The sequence below is a fragment of the Crassostrea angulata genome, chromosome 5 (genome assembly GCF_025612915.1).
Source record: "Crassostrea angulata isolate pt1a10 chromosome 5, ASM2561291v2, whole genome shotgun sequence".
NCBI classification, from domain to species: Eukaryota; Metazoa; Mollusca; class Bivalvia; order Ostreida; family Ostreidae; genus Magallana; species Magallana angulata.
The window spans coordinates 44793267-44820306 of record NC_069115.1 but is presented as its reverse complement, the minus strand read 5'-3'; the positions used below and the strand labels follow the sequence as shown (position 1 = coordinate 44820306).

General features: G+C 34.4%; 1 protein-coding gene and 1 long non-coding RNA gene across 3 annotated transcripts in view; one reads left to right on the top strand and one right to left on the bottom strand.

Annotated features, from left to right (window-relative positions):
• LOC128183688 (transmembrane protein 135-like) overlaps positions 1-27040 on the top strand; it is a 52184-nt gene that overhangs the window by 8507 nt on the left and 16637 nt on the right. For both annotated transcript variants that reach the window (XM_052852801.1, XM_052852802.1), the window contains exons 4-6: positions 4551-4584; positions 6593-6658; positions 22953-22999. In XM_052852801.1, the coding sequence (XP_052708761.1) occupies positions 4551-4584; positions 6593-6658; positions 22953-22999 (147 nt within the window). The remainder of the gene's footprint in view (positions 1-4550; positions 4585-6592; positions 6659-22952; positions 23000-27040) is intronic.
• On the bottom strand, positions 883-4527 carry LOC128183689 (uncharacterized). The gene is made up of 3 exons (XR_008243645.1): positions 3032-4527; positions 2808-2865; positions 883-2709 (listed from the first exon to the last, which is right to left on the bottom strand). It is a non-coding gene; the product is annotated as an uncharacterized LOC128183689 (long non-coding RNA).

Genomic DNA, 27040 nt, shown 5'->3' with positions numbered 1-27040 from the left:
GGGTCTAAATAGCTGTGACAGTCAATGACGTAACACCATTTGTTTCTGGAAAGAAAAGCAAACCCCACGACATTTTACCTAAAAATAATTCCTTATTAAATCTTTCTATGTGTAAATGGCCGGTAAATCAATGTTAAGTTCTCAGTCTTGTTATCTTTACAAATTCATTGATAAAACCTCTGAATGGGGGACTTTTGTATATAGAAGTAATGTATTTACTGCGTACAGAAATGGATTTGAATGAAGGTGACACAATGGCTTCTCCCATCATACATCTGCAATGACTGCATGTATTTACCAACTGAATAAAAGGGCTGGATGACATCTCGGAATAGGACAATACGCCGGAGCTTTGGCACGCAAAAAGGGTTGGACCTAGCTAACTATGCGATTATGTGCCATGTAATCTTTTTGAGAAATGAAAATTAATTTCCAGGCCTTTTGACTTTTTCAGTGCAGGATAAAGTTGCATTCATCAAAAGAGTCCTTTTCAGATGAGGGCGGACTTGATAGGGTACCATAGGATCGTATTTTTTGCAAAATTAATAAACCTAACTATGTACAGGACAAACCCAGAGGTTAATTGGTAGTTAGGCTTATCGTATAACAGGTTTCTAAATCCCAATCTTAAAGATTATGGTTTATCACTTTCAAACAATGCGGACAGATTAGAAATTAATTTGTCTCCGACCCCTACACCTAATTAGGTTTTTGTTATTATTTTTGCAGGAGGCTTTGATACACCCTGGTCAAGTTGAATCAAATTCCAAGATAACTTACTTTTGATAAGGAGATTGGTGCCATGGAATTATAATAATATCTGACTTTTCTCTCTTTTTTTTTTCTTTGGGTCTTGATTATTTTTACTTTTATGTTATTAAAAGCATGGAAAAAGCAACCTTTGGGTGCAAAATTTTCAAGAATTTGAAGGTTAGTTCACTTTGAATATTTCTGACAATTTTTTGCAAGATAAGATGAGTTTATGGCTGTTTTCGTATTCTTACATAAAAAAAAATAGATGCATTTACCCAACAAAGTTAATAAAAAAAGGATGAAGTCATTTCCAACAAAAGTCATAATTTTTTCCAGACAGTCCAAATTGATTTTTTGGGGGGAATTATGAGAACCGACAGATAACAAAGCTGTTAATTGATCTTGTAGTGGTGAAGAGTCCTCCTAATGCATCCTATTTGTCAACTAGATTCTTATCAAACTTGAATAATTAGGATTCTTGTCTGAATATTAGTGTAATAAGAATTAGGTAAGTGCAGCGCCATTATCTGCTAGTGGTAGTAGTATCGATCTCCGTAAAGAGATTCATGTGTTTGCAGAGTTGTGATAGGAAGTGACACCATCTAGTGCCGTAGATAAATAAAATGCTTTCTGCCTCGCTCTTTTTCCTCGCGCTGTAAATCCGCTTTTTTTATCGCAGATTTACTCTAATGATTTTTGACAAGTGTCATTATTCATGGATTTCTCGTTTTTTTTTTTTTTTCGATGGAGATGCTGGGTCCAATCCAATATGTCTGCCACATGTTCAAATCTCATCTGCAATTCTTCTGTTTTCCAACTGTGTAAAGAGCTCACAAATTTGAACAATAGGAGCAAGTATCTCTAGCTCTATTTTCGGTACACAATTGTAAACTGCATTTTCTATATCTTTAAACTCGTTAATTATTTTCCTCCTTGTAAAAGGAGATTCAACTCGCCTATAGATTTTTCAATACCACTTAGAGGAGTGACATGGACGGAACAAAAGGGTAGAATGCCAACCACCCTCTTTTTGGGTGCACAAATTCTTCACAGCAGGAAATTAGGGTCGCGGAGAACGACAAAGATTATGTATTAGAAAACTCATTTCATTTTCATAGTGCAAAGCTAATCTGTCAATTTTCCCATTTAACTTGAGAGGAAATTGTTTGTATGGATTTTTTACACAAGTTTTTATCAATATTAGAATTGGCTATTCAATATTGTGCAGAGTTGAATACCGTTCCCCGAGCGGAGGCAAAGCGAAATTCAATGATTATTTTTAATAAACAAGTTTTTCATTTATTGTGCAATTCAGCATTGGATTAGGATATCAATTGTTATTGTGTTCCATGGACATTTCAAGGAGAAAGTCTGCTCAACATCCAGTATTCGATAATAGGTCAGTTTTGACATGCTGTCATTAGGAAGACACCAGTCCACAAAAACAACACAATGAGGTGGAGATTTCTACCTCAAGAACTCAAAACGAAATAGTTTAACTGTAAACTGAGACACCTTGGGATTTGAAAAGTTTTTCTAATTTCTCACCCTGCCATAAATTTGTCTGTCAGGGAATTTGATGCTGTTCAGCAATAATATTTTTCTTTAAACAGTTTTTTTTTCTCCTTGTGGTTCAGACCTTTAAAAACTCAGTAGATATTACCAGAAAATGCCACTCTGTTATTTTACACACCTTTAATAGATAATACCGATAAAGAGGTGATAAAAGTCAGAATTTAAAATTGTGGGCAGGATTTTGAGGAGCTGGTAGGGTGACAGTCATGAGGGGAGGGGACTATGAAGCACCCTCTCCAAGTCTCTAAATGGAAAAAACTAATTACATCATCTAGAATTACACCATCTCTCCTCACAATGCAGGCACTTCTGTCAGATGTCATTGTGCTTGCATATAGTGGCATGTAGGTGCACACATTGTTGATGTCTGGAGATACGATGCTGAAATTTAATGCAATATGAATTTCAAAGACAAGTACGTATCTGAGTATTCTCAGCTCTTAAACAAACAAAACTTTGTGATAAATATCCTCTCTTACTGTGCAGCAGCTAATGGTGAAACGGTGCTCTTTCTACTTTTTCCCGCCTCTGTAGCTCCTAATGACAAAATAAAATTTTTTAAAAAAGAGTCTGACTGCGCATTATGTCGTACTAAAACTTCCAGGAAGCCTGTAGATGGAAGAGATAAAATTTGTGTAATATGCGACTTAATTTTTACTAAACAGCCTACATATTTGACTAATTTTTGCAGTAAGAAACCTACAATTTTTAGAATTCTGTTCAAATCTAATCCTGCTGAGAACAAAAAATAAAACTTGCATACAATGACAACATCATAGACTCGGTGGTATCACTGCTATGTTATCATAAACCCAGCCCCCAAGTCTTTAACCTGGAATTGTTTCTCCGCTGAATATAGGTTTACGACTAGTAAACATGTGCCCCGTGACTTATCATAAATTGTTATACATTTCATGCTATTGTTTCTGATTTCCAAAGATCACAGGGGTTGTACTGGTATATATTTGTATGTTGGTAGTGAGGTCGTGATTATCAGGGGAGATAATTCAATCAGATTATGCAGGCAGTGATACGGCTATGGGCCTGGATTCTGTAGCAGTCGGAAGATTTCGGATATACTTTATGCATTTGTTTTGACAGCCAAACCAATCTCGTCTTGTCATTGCCATTTTTACAACGTTACCCAAACTGATAATTCCGAAGTTCTTGAGGAATGGACGCCTCTTTTTGTCTATCTGGTATTGGTTGTTGGAGTCACGGAGTGGGTGATGCATCTCTGTCTGTTACAATTAGTGAGATATCTCGAGATAGTATCTCAAGGTACAGCTGCTGGCAGTGACCTGGATGTCAAAAAAGGGGTCCCAGCAGGATTTACTCATTCTGCTAAATATATTATGACCTTTAATCCTTCTATCTCTCTAATTTATGAGAAAGGGAGAAATGATACCTGTGACACATAGTATTGATGAAATATTAGACCTTGGCCTTAGAGCGGTTGAAAAACAGTCCATTTTGATAAAAAAAAAATATTTTTTGCGATATGAATTTTTGTTTATGTATTTTATTTTTTGCACATGGACAAGAAGATATATGATGATGTCATAAATGTTTTTAATGGGGGAAAAAAATCTGAAGGATGATTATTCATCAACTTTAAGAAATTACTTGCCCAGCATGTATAATAGTCCATAATAAAAAAAAAATGGGGGATTTAAAAAAAAATTCTGGCTGGGATTTGAAATGATATTAGCATGCTGGAATACCTGGTCATATAAAAAAAGTAATAATAATGGAAAATTATTCATGCTCAGGGCCAGTAAATTTATATATCATCATGACAGTTTTATTTGTGACAGCGATTATACGATACAGAATCCAGCAGATTGCCCGATGAATTGATTAAAATAACCATTGCAGAAGCGCACAGGGCACATTAATTAATACTACGCAGCGACGTAGGGGCCAAATGCCAGCGATGGGGGTGGGAGGCATGCTGTATATGATTTCCATACTCAAACAAACTAATCTGCCATTAATGTGTCTGTTTTCATTCATTGAGAAAATAAAGAGAGTATAAGCATAGAGGCTATCAACTGACAAGGTTATGAATAAAAAATTGATATTTGAAATAAAATGAATTCTCCAGGACAGATTGTTGATTATACACGAACACGATAGCCTTTTTCTCTGTGCATTAATTTTCTTTATTTGATGGAAAAACAATAAAATATTTAACGGTTCTTTTGTTTTTTTAATTGTAGAAGAGGACTTCTTGCAATCTACATGGCTAATGTGGTAAGATATTCTATACCGTAAGTGTTTTTTACAATAACAAAAACACATACTGTGTTGTATGAAGTTTAATGGGGAGTGTAATTTAATAGGCCATCATTTAAAGCAGTCTCGTTTATTGCATGGCAAAATATACCTAAACATTGAAAAACTGAATTCTCATGATGGAGCAACTGAAATATTAAAAGTATCTATTGTAGGGAATTTTGAATGCCGCCTCATTCTTTCCCATTAAAACCATTATAGTCAAGCCATTCAGCCGGATTATGCTAAAATTGTTTCCATGAAACTTAATATAGGTGAATTTTGTGTACATTTGAACTAAGTAAACTCTAAACTTGACACTTTAAGCACATCCTTTTCATTCAGAAGATTGGCATTCTCATTTGGAGAGAATATCTTTTCTTTTGAGATTATGGAACCTGACATGATGCAGATAAGAGTTTGATAAAAAAAAAAATTACTGATTGACAGGATGTTGTTATTTTGTGTTCAGTGATGCATGACAATAAGCTGGTGATGCTCAGTGAAGCATGACATTCGACTGCTGATGAAGCTTTATGACTGAAAGCCTGGCAATTTCTGCAGTAAATGCCGAGTGGAATTAACCTCTCAGCCGAAGCTGGGCCGATTCAATATCCCACTGTGTGTCGCATTGTTGGCCCAGGGTTTTCAAGTACGCAAATCTGGCAAAAATTATCTCTTTTAATTCCACCATTCGGCTTCTGCTGTGAAACAAGTAGACCACAAAAAATAACAACTCTCTTTCAAAAACAGCAATGAATTATGAACTCAAAACACTGGCCCAGAATGAATGATTCACATTGAATTGTGGGTAATGGTACTGCAGTGTTTTGGGTGCTGTGTGACAACCCATTAGGCCAACATGTGACAGTTGGCAATAATTATAGCTGTATGGTAGTACCTAGCTGCAATTAAACTGCAGTTGTAAATAAAATTGAAATTGGATTTTTTGCAAAAATGCTCTATAAATACATATATATATTACATACAACTGCTTTTGAAATCTAAACATACTGAATGATAATATTTGGAATGTATCGTATGCACTGTATCATTTTTGACGGAACGCCCAAATCATCATGGATTGAAAGTGATTGCAAAAGAGGCATCCTTCATTTAAGCTTTATTGTTTCACTGTAGAGAAACTTATATTGTTTTGAAAACTGAAGCCACCAAGGAAGATAATGAGACCTCCATTTAGATATTTTTTCTTCCTCCTGTAGCTTATTTTTATGTTTGTGTGAGTTTAAGCTTCAACCTTCTTTTTTTTTTTGGTTGACTTAACAAGTCGAGCGCACATTAAGATGGAATGTGAAATGAGCATTTGTCATTTCCTATTGAAGAAGAGCAGAAGCAGAAGATAAAATGTAATCCCATAAAAGCTTCCATTGTAAGCAGACGTCAAAATCCCGCTGTCAACTAATACATCTATGCCCAGTGATTAATGGTTTATATAATTCATTACGCATTGATGAATGAATTGTAAAATTAGAAAATGGAATAATACGCTCAGCAAACTACATAGTAGTCACATCCCTGCGTGATGTATTGACTTTGGGAATCTGGTAATTGAACAAGGAATATGGGAAAATGTTTATAACAAAATATATTGCTATAGAGCCTATGGTTGCAGAAATAAATTGAACAATAGAAAATTTGAACAAGGAATATGGAAAAATAATTGTAACAAAATATGTAGTTGCAGAAATAAAATGAACATTACCGAATGGAACGAAATTGCTATTAAATATGTATCTTGTGATTATATCACATGCAGTTAGATGAATATTTAATTAATGCGCATGCAACTGAATCCCCATCATTGTCAGGATAAATGCCATTTTAAGATAATAGACATGGAAATCTTATTTCGTTTTTTAATTTCAAAAGGGGACTAAAGTTTAAAGTGGAGGATAACAATATATTTTGATTTCCAACTTGATTATGTTTTGATTACTTTAAATTTCGTTAACTTTATTTTAATTAGGCCACAGAGACGGCATACAGAATGGTCCTGTCCAGGGGTTGGATAAAACCAGTCAAGCACGGAGAGGTGAGTCATAATTTTTCGAAACCACGTTACGTGCGTGGATTACGTCACAAATCTCTAATGACCAAATCGCGCCTGACAGATGGGTGAGGAATAATTCAAAATCGTTGATGAATGGGCATTGTCTTGGCAGTTAGGGGATTAGATCTGGTGGATCCGAATTATCTGATGTTGTTTATTGCAAGGGAGGAATAAACTCGGAATTTTACAGTCCCCCGTTTTATTGTAATGGTGACAGGCTGTCTGCTGAAATCGGGAAATTTCTATGACATTTCGGGGAAAATTTTCGGTGCAAGCCGATTATATGGTTCTGGTTATTGATTTTTGGAACTAATCATAAAGCGTGTAATTGTTCATTTGATTTATGTGCAAATCAAGTTAGGAAATAATTTGTTTGGTTTGAATTGTATTTGTTGCAACATGACCAAAGATAATGAAACATTCTCAATTTTCGGCATAGAACGTAAATCTAATGAAAACAATGCAACTCTGATCTTCCCACTGGACATGCAATAGGTTGCCTTCCTTCTTTCACTTCATGTCTTTCAGTATTAACCTTGCTTAGTTTCACAGTTAAACGAAAACATTAAGTGAAAGATTGTTTTTCTTGCTTCGTAAATTTCATTTTATTGAATTTTGAATTCCAACGTGATAAACAATTTAATAGACAATTTTATAAGTTCACACTGTAACTAATGCACTGAACACTCCTTTTCCTTTCATCTTCCCTCTCCGCCACACCCCCTCCCCTTAATAAAAATCATATAATTCTGAAGTAATTAAAACTGAAAAAACTGACTAATACACAAACTCATGGCACTTTCTAAAACCATTTAAAACATGCAGGAATGATGCATCCTTCGAAAGGGCTTTAACATGTCATTTTGCAATGTTTGAACACATTGCTGTTGCTTATTCTTACCGACATGCTCATCTCCCTGCATCATCGAGGCTGTCATAACTCATCATGGCTATGGGCCATCTCTGATAAATCGTCAGGAAATCCAGGAAATATGCTGTTTGTTCTGCCAGGAAGAGACATTTGAAAAAGGATCAAGAAATACATTCATTCCGTGTTCCTAAGATCCTCCTTTGATGATGCGTATAATAAGGGACTCCTGCAGTAAGACTGCAAAAAATTGGTTCCAAGTTTGGGGCTCTAAGCATGAAAAGCTTTTAGATTTGCTGTTCAGATTCTAGGAAATATTAGAAACTCGTTTGCTCTAGGCATGTAGAATTAAACGACATTTTCCTGTTGGTACTAGTACTAGTGGCATGTTTTGAAAAAGTACAGGGTAAAAAGTACAAACATCCAAGGTGAAGGGCTTTGGTATGTTTGCAAAACTTGTTAAGGTGGTATGGGACACCTCCATATTGTAACATACTTCCTATCAAAATAAACAATAGAATCATGTTTAATTTTTATGAAAAATTTTTCTTTCCAAATATTGTTACCTAACAGCTAAGCAGATTGGGTTAGAACGTTATCTACAAATACATAAGTTATGAGTTCGAATCCAGGTGGAGCTTTGATAACTTTTACCATTCCAAAAATTTTTAAAGCATATTTTTGGTCAAATATTGCAAAATTTAAAACTGGTAAAATTATTTTGATAATGTACATTTATCCACTTCTTGCCTTGTCTGCAAATGTGATTTATACCTTTAAAATCCTATTTTATCCTAAGGGTAAGTTCATATAAATGGAAGAGCAACTGTAACAGTCACAAGCGCGAACTTGAATTTTCACTTGTGATGTTGCATTTTACAGTGTTCAACGTTTGTGACGTCATAATGGAACTCATCATTTTAACCTTTCAGTACCCTGTGTGTGTTACAGCATTATAATTGCAGTAGCTTTCCACACACTTAACATGTTAAAAATATGTTGAATGTAAATAAACCAATATGAACCCCACCCTTCAGAGCAATGAGGAAACTGGCATTGAAATATTTCATTGATAACTTTTAAAGATATAAAACGCTATCTTTTATAGGATATGCATCATTCAACCAATGAGACCAATCATTATATATGTGTTTTATCTATCAATGTTAATACAAAAAAGTGTTTTTAAGAATTTCAAAAAAGATATTTTATTGAAATTTATGATAATGTTTTCAAAAAGTCAAGAGACATTAGATCAATGATGAATTCATTGTGCCGTGCCAAGAATTGGGAATAATTAATCATTGGACGAAAATCAATGTGTATCGGCCAGGTGTGTGCATTTATCATGCCATTTTCTGGGACTATTTATCAACTATTTCCTGACCTGCTGGTTCCATTCAAAATCAGCAGGAAGATAAATACAAGGCTACTGAGTGCTCAAACAGTCAACGGTTCCCATTTGCTGCGCAGTCCAATACACAGGATTGTTCTTCTTGTTCATAACAAATAGACAATGATTGTCATGTTTAATCTTTAATGATGTGAGACATTAATTTGTCCAATTTGTTTTTTTGTTGATAATCCTAACCTTAGAAACAGTAATGTTCATCTGTGCTAGACAGAATCAATTGGCAGTGATTATGGTTCAAAAACACCCTTTATTATAGTTTATAAGTTAATGTTTGTAAGGACAAGGTTACGGTTGTGGATCTCTGCATTTCTAGCCTTTAAGGTCTAGTCGTATCTGATCAGAGTCTCCAAACTGTTTTCTTGCGTAGCAATTTTAGTGAAGGATTAATACGTGTTTTATTTGTATTACATTGTCATTTATTCATATGAACTGGATATTATGGAATAGCAATGTAAGAAGTTTGTAGGGTGCTTGGAGCAAAAAGCAAAAAAACAAAACATTATAAAAATTTTGCTTGTAGGGAATTTTAGGGTAATTAGTGAAAGCAACATCATGCATGATCGGTTTTGATAACCATCCACCGATATGTCAGTGTTTGATCTTACAATTTTCAGAAATGTAGGAGAGAATTAGTACAAGACTTTGCTGAAGGAAAAATTAGATGCTTCCGAAAGCATCAGAGCAGAAATACGGACAGTTTATCTTGGAACAAAACAGCTGTTTTAATTTCAGTAATTGCAATCAGTGTTGAATCTGCTGGTAAAAGGGTTGATAAGGTGATTTGCGGGATTAGCCATGTCATGGTTAAGCTATTATGTCTTCTGCCACATTTTAAAATTTTTTGATACTTAACAACAAAAAGATAAAATTCATGTCCCATTTAAACTGAAATGGCAGTGGTCATAATTGGTTTATATCTCATTGCATATGTATTTTTTTTCTCACTATTCCATGTATTTTTATCCATTTGAATCGGTGACATTGCAAGAATTCAAACTTTTACCTGTAATATGATTGCCATATCTTCCATGTAGTTTAATCTTTGCATGGTCATGCCCAGTACTAGTACAGATAGACAGATTTGACTTAGCTGCAAGAGAGGAAGTGATGTACAGATGGAGATAAGACATGTATCTCTGGCTAATCAGCACTGAATGCTCAGCCTGCCTATTGCTTGTTATGTCCCATTATCACATTAAAAATAACACCAAACAGACCTCTGACAGAAGTTGGGGTTGTGTCAAAGTGTGAATTAATTAATGTGTCTCATATTTCTTCAGTAGCATCTGGGGCATATTCCCAAGCCAAGGGTTTCTGATCAGCTCCGCTTCTCGCATACCAATGACTAAAAAGGTAGAGTTTGACGGGGTTAGAAACCATGTTTTCTGGGTGGCCTCATTAAAGTTTGCATGATCCAATAAGAAACGTTGTTTCAAAAATGATGGTAATCATGCATCGATCAATGTTTATCCATTGTCAAATGAATTTGAGACAGACTAGTAAGTAGTTTACTTACTGCTATCGGTTTTTAGTCTGAGTGAAACCATCTTTTCTACAAATATATTTGATTGCTATAAACAACTTGCTTATGGGAGCAGCCCTACTGATGTAGTTTGTCTATTTAATATGCACTTTCTGACTGGTCAGAACAAGAGGTTGCAAAATTTAAAAAATTAGTACTCTCATTAGATAGTGCAATTGTAAACCCGCATATGTTTTGTCTGTTTGGTCAAGGGTTTATATAGATCGGAGCAGATCAGAAAATCTTGACTTGTGAAGATGCATCTGGGGCCTCTGTCATTGACTTATCAGTGTTTTGGATTTTTTTAATCTCTATTTTAGAAATATCAGTTGGTGCTACCATCCTGATATCACAAAGTATTCTTCTTCATTCATTCCATCTTTGTATATCTGTATTTTAAAAGCTCATCAACCATTCAGTTTTGGCTGTTTTCAGATCCTGAGTTCTTGATTTAAAATATTTAGAATTATTAGACTTTTGGGTGAGATCAGGTGAGTGATGGGGACATATAGCAGTAGGTTTATGTTGATGTGGGAAAACCTATCTTCATGCCCTATAATGAATGAAATATTCTGAATCTGAATTTTTACAATTAAGATATTAAAAACTTTTGACAATTAAAGTACCTTTTCAGTTCAAGAATTTATAATGATGGTCATTCAGACACAAAACATTCATACTGTGCCAGTTAATTGAAAATGTGAATTCCTGCATAAAAAAGGTTTGTGTTGTTTTTATCCAGAATATGTGATTCAACATTTCAGTACTTTCAGTACTTTGATTTAAAAGATAGGATACTTAAAAAGTGATAACTATAGTCTAATTGTATATAACACACACCCTAGTTTGAGATAGTCCCTCATGTTGTGGTTGTTGGTATCTTCTGACAGGAAATGAACACTGTGTGTCTGTCAGTGCCTTAGCGTGTGTTTCTATGGTTTCAGCAGCAGACATGTTGTACAGTCTGGCAGTTTTCGCTTTTTTTTCACCACATTTTTTCTCCAGGAGTTTTGACAGGTCTTCTGGTTTGTTTTGGAGCAAGACGGAATAAATCATGTTTGTTTGAGGAGTTTGAAAAGGCCAGAGGTCTTCTAATGAAGCAAAAACATCCAGAGGTCTGCTGAAAGGTGAAGGGATCCTGGATGTGTCTTTCAGCACAAGATACGAGGTGTCAGTTGAGAAAATCTGCAATATCAGGTCAAGGCAATGTACGTGAGCTTTGTTTGAAAAAGTCAGCTGCTTCAAACTTCAGAAAACATAACTGACCAAGAAAAGGAACTGGCTTCAAGAAGTTTCAATAAAAAAACATTTCACTCACATATAAATATATACACACACTATTAACAAATAAAAAATAAGATCTAGATATTAAGAATAAAAAATTGGAAATGGAGGTAGAGAAATAGCAGCCAAATCTGTAATGTGAATATATTTTTAGAGCATCTATGAGTTAAGGCTTTTCGTATTACCATAATAATTTTTGCTGGGAATAAACCAATGAGGCAGTTAGTATTATTAGAATAATGTTAATCGTAGTGCACACAGGTGCAATTATAAAGCCATTTCCTGCTCCTAATGTGGACTAAAAGTACTTTTGGTAGGATTATGGCCATTTTTGTATAGCTATTTGTGAAGGTGTTTGCAATGATATAAAACAAACGCAGAGTACAATGTCATATTTTTACTGGGTCTTATGCAAATATTGATTATAGAGTTTTTTCAACATCCTGTAGTGGTAAAAACTTCAATATGCAATTATATATGAAATTTTTATTGAATATAATTGAAAATTTTAATTTTTAGATTTTTTTTTTGAAATTTTCTTCAATTTAATAGCTTTTGATATTGATCGTTTAGTACAGAAAAAAAAAATTATGTGTTGTTAACGGTATATATGTAAATTGTAGACACAATCCAGGGCCCCTAGAACAATATATATAGCCCTTTAATTACCTATTTTCTGTAATTTTTTTGGGTGTTAGCTTTCAGTTTGTTTGTTTGCTCTGAATGAACTCCCATTTGTTTGGTATCCATAATTATCATTACTTGTTGAGAAAGATGTTTTTAATCTGGCGAGATCTTATAGACTTTGACAGACATGGGATTTCAGTGCCTTCCATGTTGACATTTTGGATGATAAGCTATCTAAGACCTGACTTTGATTCATTATGTACAGATGATCGGGGAGATTTTTTAGGTCCATTTGGTGCTGGGGAATTCTTGGAGAAAAATCAGATTCTGCTTCCCTTGATAAATTCCACCATTCATCACACTATAAGTTTTGCGGGATTTATTTTTTTGCTTTTCTAGAAGTTGCAGATAGGGTAGATGTTTTGGGGAGAAAATGTAGCTTTTTTGCAAATTAGAAATATCAATCAAAATTATTGCAATGTAGGAAAAAAAAACTTGAGGTATGCTCATGCTAGAGGGGGATGGGGTTGGAATTTTTGAAAAAGTCATATTTTTACAGGTTTTATGGATGCTAATCATTGAATTTTGAGGTAAATTGTTGAATTTATGACGAAAACAGAATTCAAAGAAAAAAGCTGAAACCTTAATTTTAGGGAAAAAAATAAAAGAAAAAGAAAAGGAAATTTTGCATGTCAGCAAATCTTAATTGACTTGAATCAAAAAATAAAGTCAAAGGTTAGTTATCAAGGAGAGAGTGTTGGTAATAATGACATTAAATAATGCAAAAGTTTGGCCAAAAAATCAGGTAAACCTTTCTTAGGAGAAGTTGCAAAAATTTTATGAAAATTCTGGACACAAGACATAATTGTATGAAAGAAAGTTTTGGGGTCTGAGGGCACCATTACTCATATTTCATATAGTAGAGAGAGGCTGGAAAGAGTAAAAAGGAAACCATTCATAACTGTCTAACAGAAGATAAGGATATGCAGGTGCCAGCCAAGACTAGGTGTCACCCCTCTTCACCCCAAAGTTAAATCAGAGTTTTTGACATTGATAACTTCTGCTAAAATCTCACAGGTCATGTTTGTTTATGGCAGATATATGTCATGTGTATGTATTTCACGGCAGGCAGACTCTGACATGTGTCAAGGAGAAATGCCTGACGAATATGACGACGTTAATTTACGATGAAGTTGCTCAACATTAGCCACTGTCTTCATTTAAAAAAGGAAAACCTGGAGACTTTTTTGTCTGGTTCTTTGTCAGTTTTCCATTTAACCCTATCAAGTTAATGTCAGTGGTATACCACTCAATGCTCCAATTTACTGGTCCTATATTGTTAATGTGTGACATTTAATATAGATTACTATAATTCTAAATTTATCTATTTTTAGTGCCAGTTTTTATTTTTTGCCCCCTTCAGCTAGACATATGCAGTCATTAGACTTTCATACAGGGCAAAGAAAATAATAGAAGTCCACAACTAATGAATTGTTGTCTCTTTCAAACCAGTGCATCGATTATAAACCTTGAATCTACCTGTCGTAAAATTGTTTTGATGATCGACAATAAGAAATCAGAATTTCAGCCCAGCGTTGTCTGGGCCATTTCATATTATGTGGTGACAGTAACTCGAGTTATATGCAACATTTATCACTCTAATCACTGGGCGCTATGATGGGGGGTTAAAATATCAGGGGCATTTACCTCCAGTCTTCACCTTAAATGACCTCTTGTTGACCTCCAGAGGTCATGCAGTAGAGAAGGCCTGGGGAGTGGATCTGAAATTAATCTTAGGTGCGGCAGCTAGTGCGAGGTGATACAAAGCCATATGCAGGTGGTTATCATAGTTACCATAAAATTGCAGTGTTTAGTAAACACATTCCTATTTTTGACCAGAAAGGTGCAAGTTACCTAAGATTTGAATTAATTAGTGTCAGATGAATTTTTTCATTAATCGAGCACTGCACTTTACAAACAAACTTGATTTTGATTCCTTGAAAGTAATGTCCCCAAAGTATCACTTAAGTAAAGAATATATGAATTGTGATTTAATGATACTTGTATATAAACTCAAGTTTTAAACAATTGTTGTATATTACACTCTAGTCTTAGTTCAGGAAACCCAACTATAAAAAAGAGGTGTGTCAGCTGTTTTTTATGAGGAATATTGCCGTAATTTACCGCAGAATTTTGTCTCTTTCCTTCCCTCCTCTCATTTCTCAAGTGTCATTTTAGCACTCTATCTGAAGGGGTCCACATATCCTGACTCTAATGTGTCCACAAACAGGTTGAAAAATCGGAGTTGGTGAAATAAGATTATGTATAAGAATGCCTGTCATGAATATATTATTGTCAAGGGTAAAAACATCACATTTTTGTGCAAATCTTATGAACTTGTACAATTAATGATTAATTATTATTTTTTGTTTACTTTAAAAAAAAAAATCAGATAAATTCAGTTAACATTATTTCTATGTTTAAAAGAAAATACCCATGTAAAGGCTTCCAATAATATAGGCTAAATATCCCCTTTGGACAGAGTTAAAAAATGTTAAAAAAGACTGTAAAACTGCTTTAATTAGCATACAAGTAATTTTTAGCGAGATTTGCGAGAGCCTCTTGGTTGCAAACTTTCCTTGCCGTGAACTGCCCCTTGCACTATGGGTGTAATAACAACATTGTTGTAGATAACTGGGAAGGCTCGATCGTGAAAAGTAGTCCCTGGCAGCAACCGAGTTTATCTAACTGGTTATTCACGAAAAAAGTCATCGCAAATAAAAAAAATTGGTTTACAGTAATACAGTAGTCATGTACTTACTTTAACAATTTGACCTCTGACACTGTTGATTGTTGTCCATGATTGAATCACACTCTAAATGCAATACAGGTGCACAGTTTATTCATAATTACTGTTAAAAATAATTTTGTTCTTTGCTGATGCTTGGGTGATATGGATTCAGATTGTTTTTAAAATACATATTTATCAAAAGATGTGTCAATCTGCAATTTTTAAGGCCAAGGTGAAAGGTGAAGGACATTTAAATGTCAAGGTCAAATTGACAATAATTTTACTAAAGGTATACACACTCAATCTGGTCATAATTTTAAGAAGTGACTCTGTGTTTGATAAAATACAGTTGATTTGTCCAGCAAGAAGACCATATAAGACCATTTCTTTTATTACTCTGCAGAACAATACTTACAAAGAACACTGTGCTTTGATCCCTAGAGAGTCATATAAGTAAATTATATACCGGTTAATGTGTAGATTAATGTTAAAAAACTCATAATATATAAAAATTAACTCTTTCAAGGTTTTTTCATTGAATTTCCAGGAAATCTTTATAATATCAGTAACTTTGTACTTAGTTTATCTTATTTTGTTTTTTAAATATACAAGCAATTTACAAGCAAAATGTTAAATCAACACTATTAAGTGTTTTTTGGACATCTAGGTTCATATTTTGTAGGGCAATGATTATGATTAATTTCCTGAGAATAAATTGAAGGGGGATGTGGTACGTGTTCAAGGAGGTCATGTCATTTGCAATAAAATGCCCGTATAGTACGTGTCATAAATTGTCCACTTGTAGCATCCTTCCTAATAATTCTGTAGCGGTGTTGTATTTTTTAAAAGATAATCACAGAGTTTGGAAGACTTCTTGTGAGATTATATTACAAAATCAAGTCTTCTGAATTTCTCTGATATTAAAATACAAATAACATTTTCTTTATAACACTTAATTTATATTTTGATGAATTGTTCTAAAAGGAAATTATAAATTGCAAGTTTGGAATGCCATGAAGCTGTGTGTACTTTAAGTTTGTTTGTCGTGTTGGCTGTTATTTTCCCATCACGTCCCAATAAAACCATCAAGCTCAGTAGCTGACAAATAGACAGGACCTATTATAGCATTATCCAACCGGTATTGAGTGTCGACATTACCAAATATCAGGTTGCGGAGAACTAATATTTTCCCAGCAAACTCGTCTCTGTCAAACTTAGACTCGGCCTACATGAAGAAGGATTAGGTTTTAACACCTTGATTGCATATTTATTTAAATACGCGTCTTTTTCTTCAAATTACAAGATAGCCCTTTTGGTTTAGTGAAACATTTATTTCTTATAAAATGATACTGTATTTGAATTTGTTGTTGTTGGAATCTAATCTTAATCCATTTTAGCTAATTTAAAATACTTTGACTTCTGATAAAAATGTCGGTGGTATGGTACGCCTCCATATTGTGACCTATGTCCTATCGAAATAATGAAATCAAGTACAATTTCATAATTGTTTTTTTTCCCCAAACTTGTTCCCTATAAGCATAACGCAGTTGGTCAGAGTGCTACCTATAAAACTCTTTTAAGTCATGAGTTTGAGTCCTGCTGGGGCTTTTTTTTTCATGTTAAAACTTTTTTTGGTCAAATATTGTAAGATCTGAAACTTCTAAACTAGTGAAAGTATTTTGATTATAAAGCATTTTTATCCATATCGGTATCAGCAGGTGTCTCATACCACTTTTATAGGAAAATAAATTATTGAAATTTAGAAGTCAGGTTTTTAAAACTTCGTGTAAAATGTATTTTCATAAAATGTGATGGGTAACTCTCAATTTTAAGATTTCAAAAAAAGGTAAAGAAATGACAAAATGCAGTAATTGTAATTTACCTAAGAACTGCAATGTAAGTAAATTAAACTTGTCAGTGAACTAATATGTGTCTCTAAGAGCTACTTTTATTCAAATTTTATTTCCATATCAGACACCGTCCTTGTACATAATAACGACGAATCACCTGGTATAAAAATGAATGAAGTCGGAACTTCAGCTATATAAAACAAACTCCCTTGATTTCATAATTCGTAATGTGCATGCAATGAATTTCTATAGGCCAATTGGATTGTAAATACAGAATTTTTTCTGAGAGAAAAGGTATTTCTAATTACATAATACAGTTTCTTTTTGGATTGACGACATTCCAACATAAGGGGAGAAACTTAGCACTATTCAGAATAAATATATATCATTTCTGGTACCCATTACTATTTCTAATATTTATAGCAAAAGTGTGAATTCACATTTGTTTCGTCAAAGAGAAAAACAGTAAAGGGTCACCTTCACAACTGAATTTTCATGAGCTTGACCTCTGGAATCTTTTATTACAAGTATGACCTTGACCTTTTCATTAGTAGATGACCTTAAAACAAGTTATTTGTACAGTAAACAATTCGAAAAAAAAAAAAGAAATTACACAGATGCAAAAATTCTTCTTCCTTAAAAAAACCTTGTGTTGCTTTGTTCATGGTGATCATTTCTAATTAACCTGGGTGCACTCTCAGCCATATGGTGGTTATGTAACTGCTATCCTGAATAAGCCAAGCAGTGTGTCACTAGCAGGTTTATTGGCAGACAATGCATGCAGGCATGTCTGTCGACGGTAGGAACTGCTGCAAATCTCCCACAATGCCTCATCAATACCCTTCAGTCTGTCTTTTGTGATGGTAATTGGTCGTCACGTTTAGGGAAGTGTACAAAAAGACAGCGATGAGTGCACAAAAAAGGAGACAGTCTTAATCACGGGGAGTCAGTCTGGAAGGTTGGAAGGTTGGCTACCGAAGACTATCCGGCTTCTGAATGTGGCTACTGTGTGAAAGCAACCAATAGTCAGTTTGAAGTGAAATTTAAAAGAAAAAAATCATTCAATTAAGGAGCTGCAGTACATTCAAAATGTTATGACAAAGCATTTAGCAAAATTAATGATGATTCCGGAATTTATTATTGCTTCTCTGTTTGAAAAACATGTCTGTACAACTTATAATTATATAATGGCAAGGCTGGGGTATGAATTGTCATATTTTGGTCAGAGATTTGCATGCTCATGGGGGGAGGGATATATATGTATCCTGTGTTTTTTCCCCTCCTGACATGACAGGCTATTATTGATGTGCTGAAGGTGGTTAACCATCAATTCTTTTGGCATCTGTAAGTGTGTAAGTAAAACATCCCCTAACCTTCTCCGTGGGTGATAAAGCCCGGAGACCGATTGGCAGGTCTTTTGATAGGTTCCACACTGACAGTTGGAGTGGGGGTTCCTGATTTCAGCATGGCAAGCCACAGTTAAATATTTATTCCCGATAAACACAGATTTTCGATTAATTATACCTGTATAAACTGATATTGAGAGGATCACGAATTGTAAACTACCGACAAAAGGAAAAATAAATTTCTCTCTAAATTTTTCTTTTTTTCATTTGCCCCCCCCCCCCCCCCCCCCCTCTCAAAAAAGTAATGGAAACCCTAAGTATGCAAGTTTTTGAATTATTTTTTAGATTCAAACGGATGCATGCATTATTGTGGATTTGCTTTGTCATCTATGAAACTTTATTTTCATCAGAATCAATTATTTAATGTACATTTATGTCGTAATTAAACAGATGTTGATGACTTTGTTGCATGGGACCATTTTATTATTTTTTTTGCATTTCCTTTTTTCCGCTATCCTGGTTGTAACATATGTTCTAATTAGAGCATCATCTGTGGTGTTCATCTGTTTAGTCTTGGAACATGTCAAATTGCCGATTTACCACTGACATGTATATATAAGGGCAAAGGTTCATAAGTGCCAATTCTCATGATTGTTTGGTCATAAATTTACGATAAATGAATACATTAATCTACATGTGGTAAATGAATACATTTACATGTACTAGTATGCTACATGTATCCAATACACGGGGCCGGGGGAATAAATATTGTATCCATGGAGGATAACATTGAAAAGTTTGAATGTAAGATTCATACATTATAATTTTCTGTAATAGATTGTTTGTGGTTTTAGGATATAAAATTACATGTCATATGTACATGTATACCAGTATGTTAGAGCACACAAATGGAATGAATACCGGTACATGTATTTGATTTTTTTAGAAAGTGGGAAAGGGGGCAGGAATTAAAGTTTGTTTATCTGTTATTTTATTAAATTATGAGTTTATCCACATCGGTGACCCTTTAATGGGTGGGGACACTCACAGAGAGTGTGATTTTTAACACTGCAGCGGTCATTGTCAGCTGCCTGTGGGGACATACACACATCTGACCGTGCTGGCATTGTAATGTACCCCGTATTTGAATGTAAACAACACTCAGGGTTATTGATGGGCTGGGACGTTTTGTTTACTGCCCAATCTCTCCACATAATGTAATTATTTGCTCTGTCCGAGTGCCTATATATTTTGGAGGATTCATCTGTGTACACGGGGAAAAAGGGGGTCAGAAACATTCAGGGTAGGAGTCAATACTAGGTCAGATGGTGTCCTACACACACATATATAGAAACATATTAAGAGTGCATGTAGGCTGCAGGTAAAAGACAAATGTTCACCTTAAATGCCTTCTGAGAATAGGGCACATTAAGTTCTTTCACTTGATTAAGAACTCATTCCTTGGAAATTGAGAGAAGCTTGGGGCAGTATTCAGTAAGGTCCAGGACTTTTGTGTTTCTCGCTTATGGATGATTTACATTGTTAAATGATCCACGTCTTATACAAATATTTAACGACGAAAAAAGGATAATAGGTCAGTTTAAAATTGGGTTGAATTTATTTTAGAGTTGTAAACTTTGAAAACTAAAATCTTCAATAAAGCTTTTCACTTTTAAGTTATAAGAGGCGAGAGTAAAGTTGAACGATGAGATACGCTACAAGATAAGTAATAAAAAAGCTCTAGTATAGTACCGGTAATACAGACATGAATGTGAAGCAGAAGAAACCCCCTTCTCAAATGGATGCATGAACAAGAGAATCCATTGTGGGATTATTCAAGGTCGATGTTCTTAAAAGCTTTATGAATATCATTGTGTAAAACAAAATGCAAAATCTTGTTGTTACCATTCCCTTATGACCGACATCTGCTTGAAATGTACGGCACTGATGATGAAATTTACAAGGTTCCCAAGTTTAATTAGTGCTTGAATTTAATTTATACAGGTGTTCATTTTTAGGTTTCTTTTCTTTCTCTCTTTTTTTTCATCGCAACATTGAAAATGTTTGAGGGTGGAGGCGAGAATTTGAAAAATAATTTTCCGATACATTGTATTCTTAATGGATTATCCCCCGACGATTACAGCACATGTAAACATTACTTGTGTGCATTCAATGTATGTCGATAAGTGCACTTCCGAAGCTACTGCATTTTGTCCTTGAAAAAACAACGAAACCTGTTGAAATTCCCTCCCCAATAAACGATATTCTTGAATTGAATGTGGTGAATTATTCTTAAATTACATCTGTAAATTGAATGGGGGTACGGATGCTGTTGCATGCTTGCCTGCATTCAGACAGAAATTTGATGGGACACATGATACTTATGGACACCATTTTACCCCAGATTGATTTTTTGCCCCCTGCTTGACAATGTACATCCTTAAATGATTATAATAGGATTATCATAGTTACTGCCTGTTTGTATGAATAACCCAGACATTCATATAGATTTTTAACTGAGATAGGTTGATCGAGGAATAGATCTAAATTGAGGCTTACACATGCAGATGTACTATATAGATTCTTGTATAGATTTTAACATTTACTCTAAATATTATATTTTTGTTTTATTTTGAAATTTTATGCTCTAGCCCCTTAATATTTTTAATATACAACATTACTAAAGTATTGTATGTGACAGAAGAATGATCCATCATTAAGATGGTTTTATTTCTCCATTCTAATGAGTGAAAATTGAAATACAGGTAAATTTCATTTTATATTTTCAAATTAAGATGTTAAAATTCATGTCAGGAAAACGTTGAGTGTTGTACATTGCATTACCCACTGCGGTCATTGTTTTTTATGTTCAAGTTTCCATACAGAAATTTGATTAATGACAAAGGATGTTGTCTAATTTTTCAGTTATGACAGAAGTATTTCCATTAATGGGCATTGTGGGATAAACCTTGCTTAATGCACATATACATCCAGTGTAAGATGGGAGGCCATTATGGCCTTTCTCTCCAGTGACAGCAAATGCTCGTAAAATTCTCATTATCTTGGACGGGAATAATGCCAGTTTTAATTGTCCCAAAATAAGTTATATAAGCAATTAAAAAATGTACATGCAAAAGTGCAAAATGTTGTTTTACTTTTGATCGTTCTTTTTTGCAAAGTGAACATAGTTTACAATTATTTAAAAATAAATATTTAATTTTCTGCGCACTTCAGATTCTAGAAAAATCAAACTTCAATTTTGTTTTATACAATCTATTTCTTTGAATTAAAATTTCTCTCATTAAAATAACTAATTTTAACCATTTTCTTGAAATAAGTTATATAATTAAAGCAGAAATATTCGCAGCAGAATTAAATATCAAAAGTGATTCAAAAATTAATAAAGGAATATATGTACGTAATTACCGGTAATATAAATTGTTAGTTTTACTGTAAATTATTTAAAAATTTCTTATGTTTATTTCAAAATGAGGTTAGCTGGGTTGTTTGGAGGGTGTCTTAATTGTCATAATGAAGCTTATATATATAGCCAAAAACTTACTAGATTAATTAAGTGTTGCTAATCGAATCAAGAAAACTTTTGTCACTGATCATGAATCACAAGATTTCCATCACATCTCATGTAATGAGTTGATAGAATGAAGAAGTATCATCATTATATATTATGAATTTCATCCACATAAGCCAGTTGAGACGTTCCAAATGTGCATGTCAAATACCATTATTCCAATCCACATCTTATGAGTTTTATCTGTCTCACTCGAGATGTCTTTGAGTCTCATTAAAGTCCTATTAGTTCCTGAGTTTGAGTGATGTTTTGTGGATTGAGTTTGGTTTCTATGAATACTTCTTGTACTATCCACAATGTGGGGTCTCGTTACTCCAATCTCATGGTATTACGTTTATCATGCAGTATTGTTAAGATTGGCATCTCTTATATCTTGTTTTGAATTCTACGACTTTCCACCACGTAGTAATTGTAGAGAGGTTTTCCAACTCGATTATCATCCAAGTGGGTGGCTTATACATAGTTTATAATTAAAATCATTAATAAAGTCGTTAAACCCGGCAGATATGAAACAGAACCTGTAGCCTAATGACTTGAAGAGAATCTACGACAGAGTATTTTTTTTATGTCATTATTTAATCGAGAAATAAGAAATTGTCATGAAGAATTCAACGTAGAGTTCCTACTTCAAAGGCGGATAACTATGTCCTTGTAATTCTGGACTCCGATTTCGCCAGAGCTCGGCTCTCATTTACGGAGCATAAAGACCATGTTCTCCTTTAATGGCTGCTTGCTGGGGTACACAATTAGAAGGACCGGGCAAGACTTTATGATGGGTTTTGTTTTCCTTAATGAATAATAGAACGTTGTTTTTTTTTTTTCCTTATGTTTCGTTCAGATATACTAATGTGAGTGCAAGCTCCATTGTGTAATGACTAAAAGTAGGTCTTAAGTAATAGTAACTGAAAACTGATCTGTACAAGCATACTCATCTAATTAGCCCTATCAGTATACCAGTAATGATATGTATTTTATGTACTTTCAGGTCCTGTTGTTTAGCATAGCATCTGCCATTTATCTCTACTTCTTTAGGTAAGTGAATAGATTATAATCATTGTTTATACTGCTAATGCACAAAGACTTGGTATTCTAACTCAATGTGATTAAGTAAGACCTGAGAGAGAGAGAGAGAGAGAGAGAGAGAGAGAGAGAGAGAGAGAGGAGAGAGAGAGATTGCATGTGATGGTTAGGGAGGAAGAGTGTTGGATGGCTCTCTTAGTATTTGGCTGTACCAGTCTGCGGAGTATTATGATATAACAAACTGCGACGTGACAGATGTCAGATTCCCGGGTATTTCTGGTCCGAAGCATCTGAAGCATGCCAGAGCGCTGGAACATGATAACAGGAGACAAGTGAGAGAGGTTCCAGTGAGTTGAGCCACTAGGAATCGACACTACATTGGCTCCCCCTTGTCTGAGAACTTCTGGCGTTTTTATGGAGGTATTCAAAGGTTCAGCTCCACCTGTGTGTGTTTTCTGTCCACCATTTGTAGATAAATGTTCATTTAAACTTGACCATTTATCATCCTGCACAACTTTATCAAACAAAAACACCCGAGTAAGAGTGAAATTTCGGCTCTATTTGTAGGACCCCACAACACCTTAATCAGAGACCATGCTGTATATAAACATGGTTATAATAGTTAATTCCTTAGTTGTTACACTGCCATCATTATGGTATAAACACTCAACACATCTTTATACCACGGCAAAGACAACATTCCTCGCCATGCGTAAATCTCCATGCCTTTAGGAAAGAGCCGCTGTTTTGTATGGGCAAAGGGAGAAAACTCTGATCTGAGATCATTTGTAATGGACCCAAGGGTGGTTTTTTTTTTTTTTTAATTTTTTGGTTTCATTAATAATTGACGTGTTAAGAAGAAGATTGGGATAAGGTAGAAGATTTGGCTTGAATACTAAAACTTTGCAGGAAATGGGAATCCATGAAATTGATCGACATGGAGTGCGTTTCGTGTTTTTCTCTTGTATAAATTATGAATTAACGATAGAAATTTGTACCATTTAGTGATCATTATGGGATGGAATGCTGATGGTTCGGTGATTATCAGCAGAGTTTGTGACATTTGACATCTAATGCTATAAGATCGGCTACATTGAATTTCCTCTGGGTGTGGAATTGAAAAATGATAAGAAGCGAATTTCTGTACTCATTTCCTTTGCAACCTTAAATAAAGGCAATTAAGCCACCTTATTCCAATATTAATCATTATTAAATTCTTAGCGGAGTTTATCGCAGTCCAAGAAAAATTCATAATGGACGTTCACTGAGGAAAAAAAAAATATTAATAAAAGAAGTTTAACGTTGATACAATTATGTAAGCCAAGGGAATCTGAACCTCCAGTCTCATATTATTGACATTTAAAGTGTCTGTAGTCATTTTCTTTTGACAGTGGTGTATAAATTTCCTCCTGATAAACACTAGAGTCCTATTACAATCCTTAGTTTATGAATTATCTTCGCTAATCCTGCCACATTTCTTTCATATTTTGATTAATTTAATGAGATTTCACATTATTGTTTGGTTGACACAGGGGATAGGATCTCTCGTATTTTTTTGTTCAGCCCATAATACCCGACACCTAAGTTTTTTGACAGCGTATTCTTGACGAACCCCACAGAAATGATGGATGTGTTTTCTATTCTCTTTAATTTCATCTCTTGAGTTTTGACCCGAGACAAAAGAAATTCTTTGGTTTTATGCAACAGATTAACTACTTTACGTTGTTTTGGAATCTCCCGAATGTTTTCCCATGAGGCCGTTTACAGACTACCAGGTGCATTTTGTCCGTTGACAATCGTTAGGACTCCCAGATTTTTTGTTCTTGCTCTTTCAAGTACCGAATTTCAATGCCTTGCTCTCTTTGAAGATGTTTTCCTAATTTTCAAAGTGTTGATGGTTCCTCCATGCCATGTTTATTTCTTGTCTGGATTTCCTATGGTTAATGACCAAATTGTTCGTCTTACACAATCCGACTCTGCATGTGTTAACCATTGCTTTACCATAAATAGTGTTCCTTGAATACCAATTAAACACTGGTTTTTTACATACATATATGCATCATAAATTTTATGAATGATGTGCTAAACATACTTGTTAAGTTAGCTGTTCTACTGAAACACAGTGGAATGACATCCCACATATAGACGAGGTCAGACATTCACCATGCACATTGATTTAGATACATATTTAGTATTCAAGAATTACTCTCAGATGTCTTTGACTTTTTAATAGTTATCAAAATCTAATTTGTCTTTACAACTTGGCTATATTAAGGAATGTCTTATATTATGGGTGTTAAAAATCTTCGTGCGTTGATTTTTTTAAAATTAAGATTATTTTTGGTTTTATCCAAATTTTAATTATTGAGAACTGTAGTCAACAATTGATTTTTGCTTGCAAGAGTTTCATTGAAACTGCATGTGACCTGAGATATGAAATTCTTGAGCTTAAGAGCAGGTTATCTGAGATTTCTAGTGTCGGTCACTTGATGTAAATAACCCAATGATGTCACAATACCATAGTGTATAAGGACCAAAAATTAGATAAGGTTCTAAGAGGGAATGAGAAGGAACTTGAAATTGATTGGAAATGACACATCCATTGATAATACAGGCCCATGACAGGCAAGAAGACAGGCAAAAGCTCCATCCAAAACACATGGTTTCCCCGCTTTGATCAGGGGTACTTCTGATGACAATTTTAATCTTGCTGTGATTGGATCATGGCTACTGAGCGATCGACTGGAATTCTGGGCTGCTCTTCTTGTCCTCTTGTCCAATGTTTAAAGTACTCGCTCAAAACACGCTACCCAGAAATTCGGAGCCGTAGCAGTGAAGGAGCTCTTCTGTGTCTGGAGAGCAGGTTTATCGCTGGGGCGCGAGGAATTCTGGAAACACCTGGGGTCAGAGAGCAGTCCCAGCTCAGAGATAGATGAATTTTATCTACAAAAATAAATACCAAATGTCAAAGTTTTTTAAGTCTTTATTCATAATCATTTGATTTTTTTTTTATCCAAGATTTATTTTAGTTATGATATTAATCCTTACTCTAAAACCAGTTTTGAAATCTCTGCTACATAAATACCCAATTTTGTTTTTAGAATACTGACTTGAATCAAAGCAATACAGAATCTTTTACTTTCAGGTTTCCTTTATTCTGCAGACACAAATCGTGTACTTCTACATTCTAACCCTTTCCTACCCTCAAAAAATGAAAGAATCGCTACCCTTTCCCTTTCTTAAAAAAAAAAGAAGAAGAAAAAAAGAAAGCATACGTAAAACAAAAAAAATCCCAAACTTTATTCTTCTTAAAAAGGTGTTATGCTTAGAATGTAGTTGTAGTACCTTTTGAAATACATGTATCCACAACTTTCTAATTTATCCAGTAGAGGGGAACAAAAAAAGGAAAAAGACAACATTGCATTAATGGAGTGATATGGTAGCATTAGAGGTGAGATTGAGGTGGTGCATTTGGTCATGTTTTCCTGTTAGTGTGCATTTGCAACTTCATTTTTCACCAAAGTGCAAATATTTTTTCCACACGACTGTCGGCATTCCGTGGAAACGTGGAAGCAACAGCAGGGTTTTTCACCTTCGAGTGGCGTGTTTACAAACCCGAGCAGACAAAAGCGAAGCGAGTCCGGGAAATTTGGGAACCTCCATATAATTTTGTTTGAAAATTTGGATTAACTTGAAGTGGAAAAGTATAAAAGTTTGGTCCATTTATCTTTGAATAAACATTTGTTGATGGTTGTAGAGTTATAGGGCTGCCATTGCTGCAAAAAAAATCAATGCATGTTTAATCAGACGGCAAGATTACAAACTCTTGAATTCAAGATCTAATTGGAGAATATGGAGGGCTTGCAGGGTCCAGATCCTAATTTTCTATGAGTTTTCAACAGTCCAGTAGGATTTAGTGATGAAATGGGCTAATTTTGATGGATAGTTTGTCAACAGTCGATATAAATCTTGTCTTCCCAAGCAAACTTTTAAGAGGAATTGTCCCTCTGTCTTAATTCTAGATGTTGGTTCAATTTGATTGAAGAAGAGAAA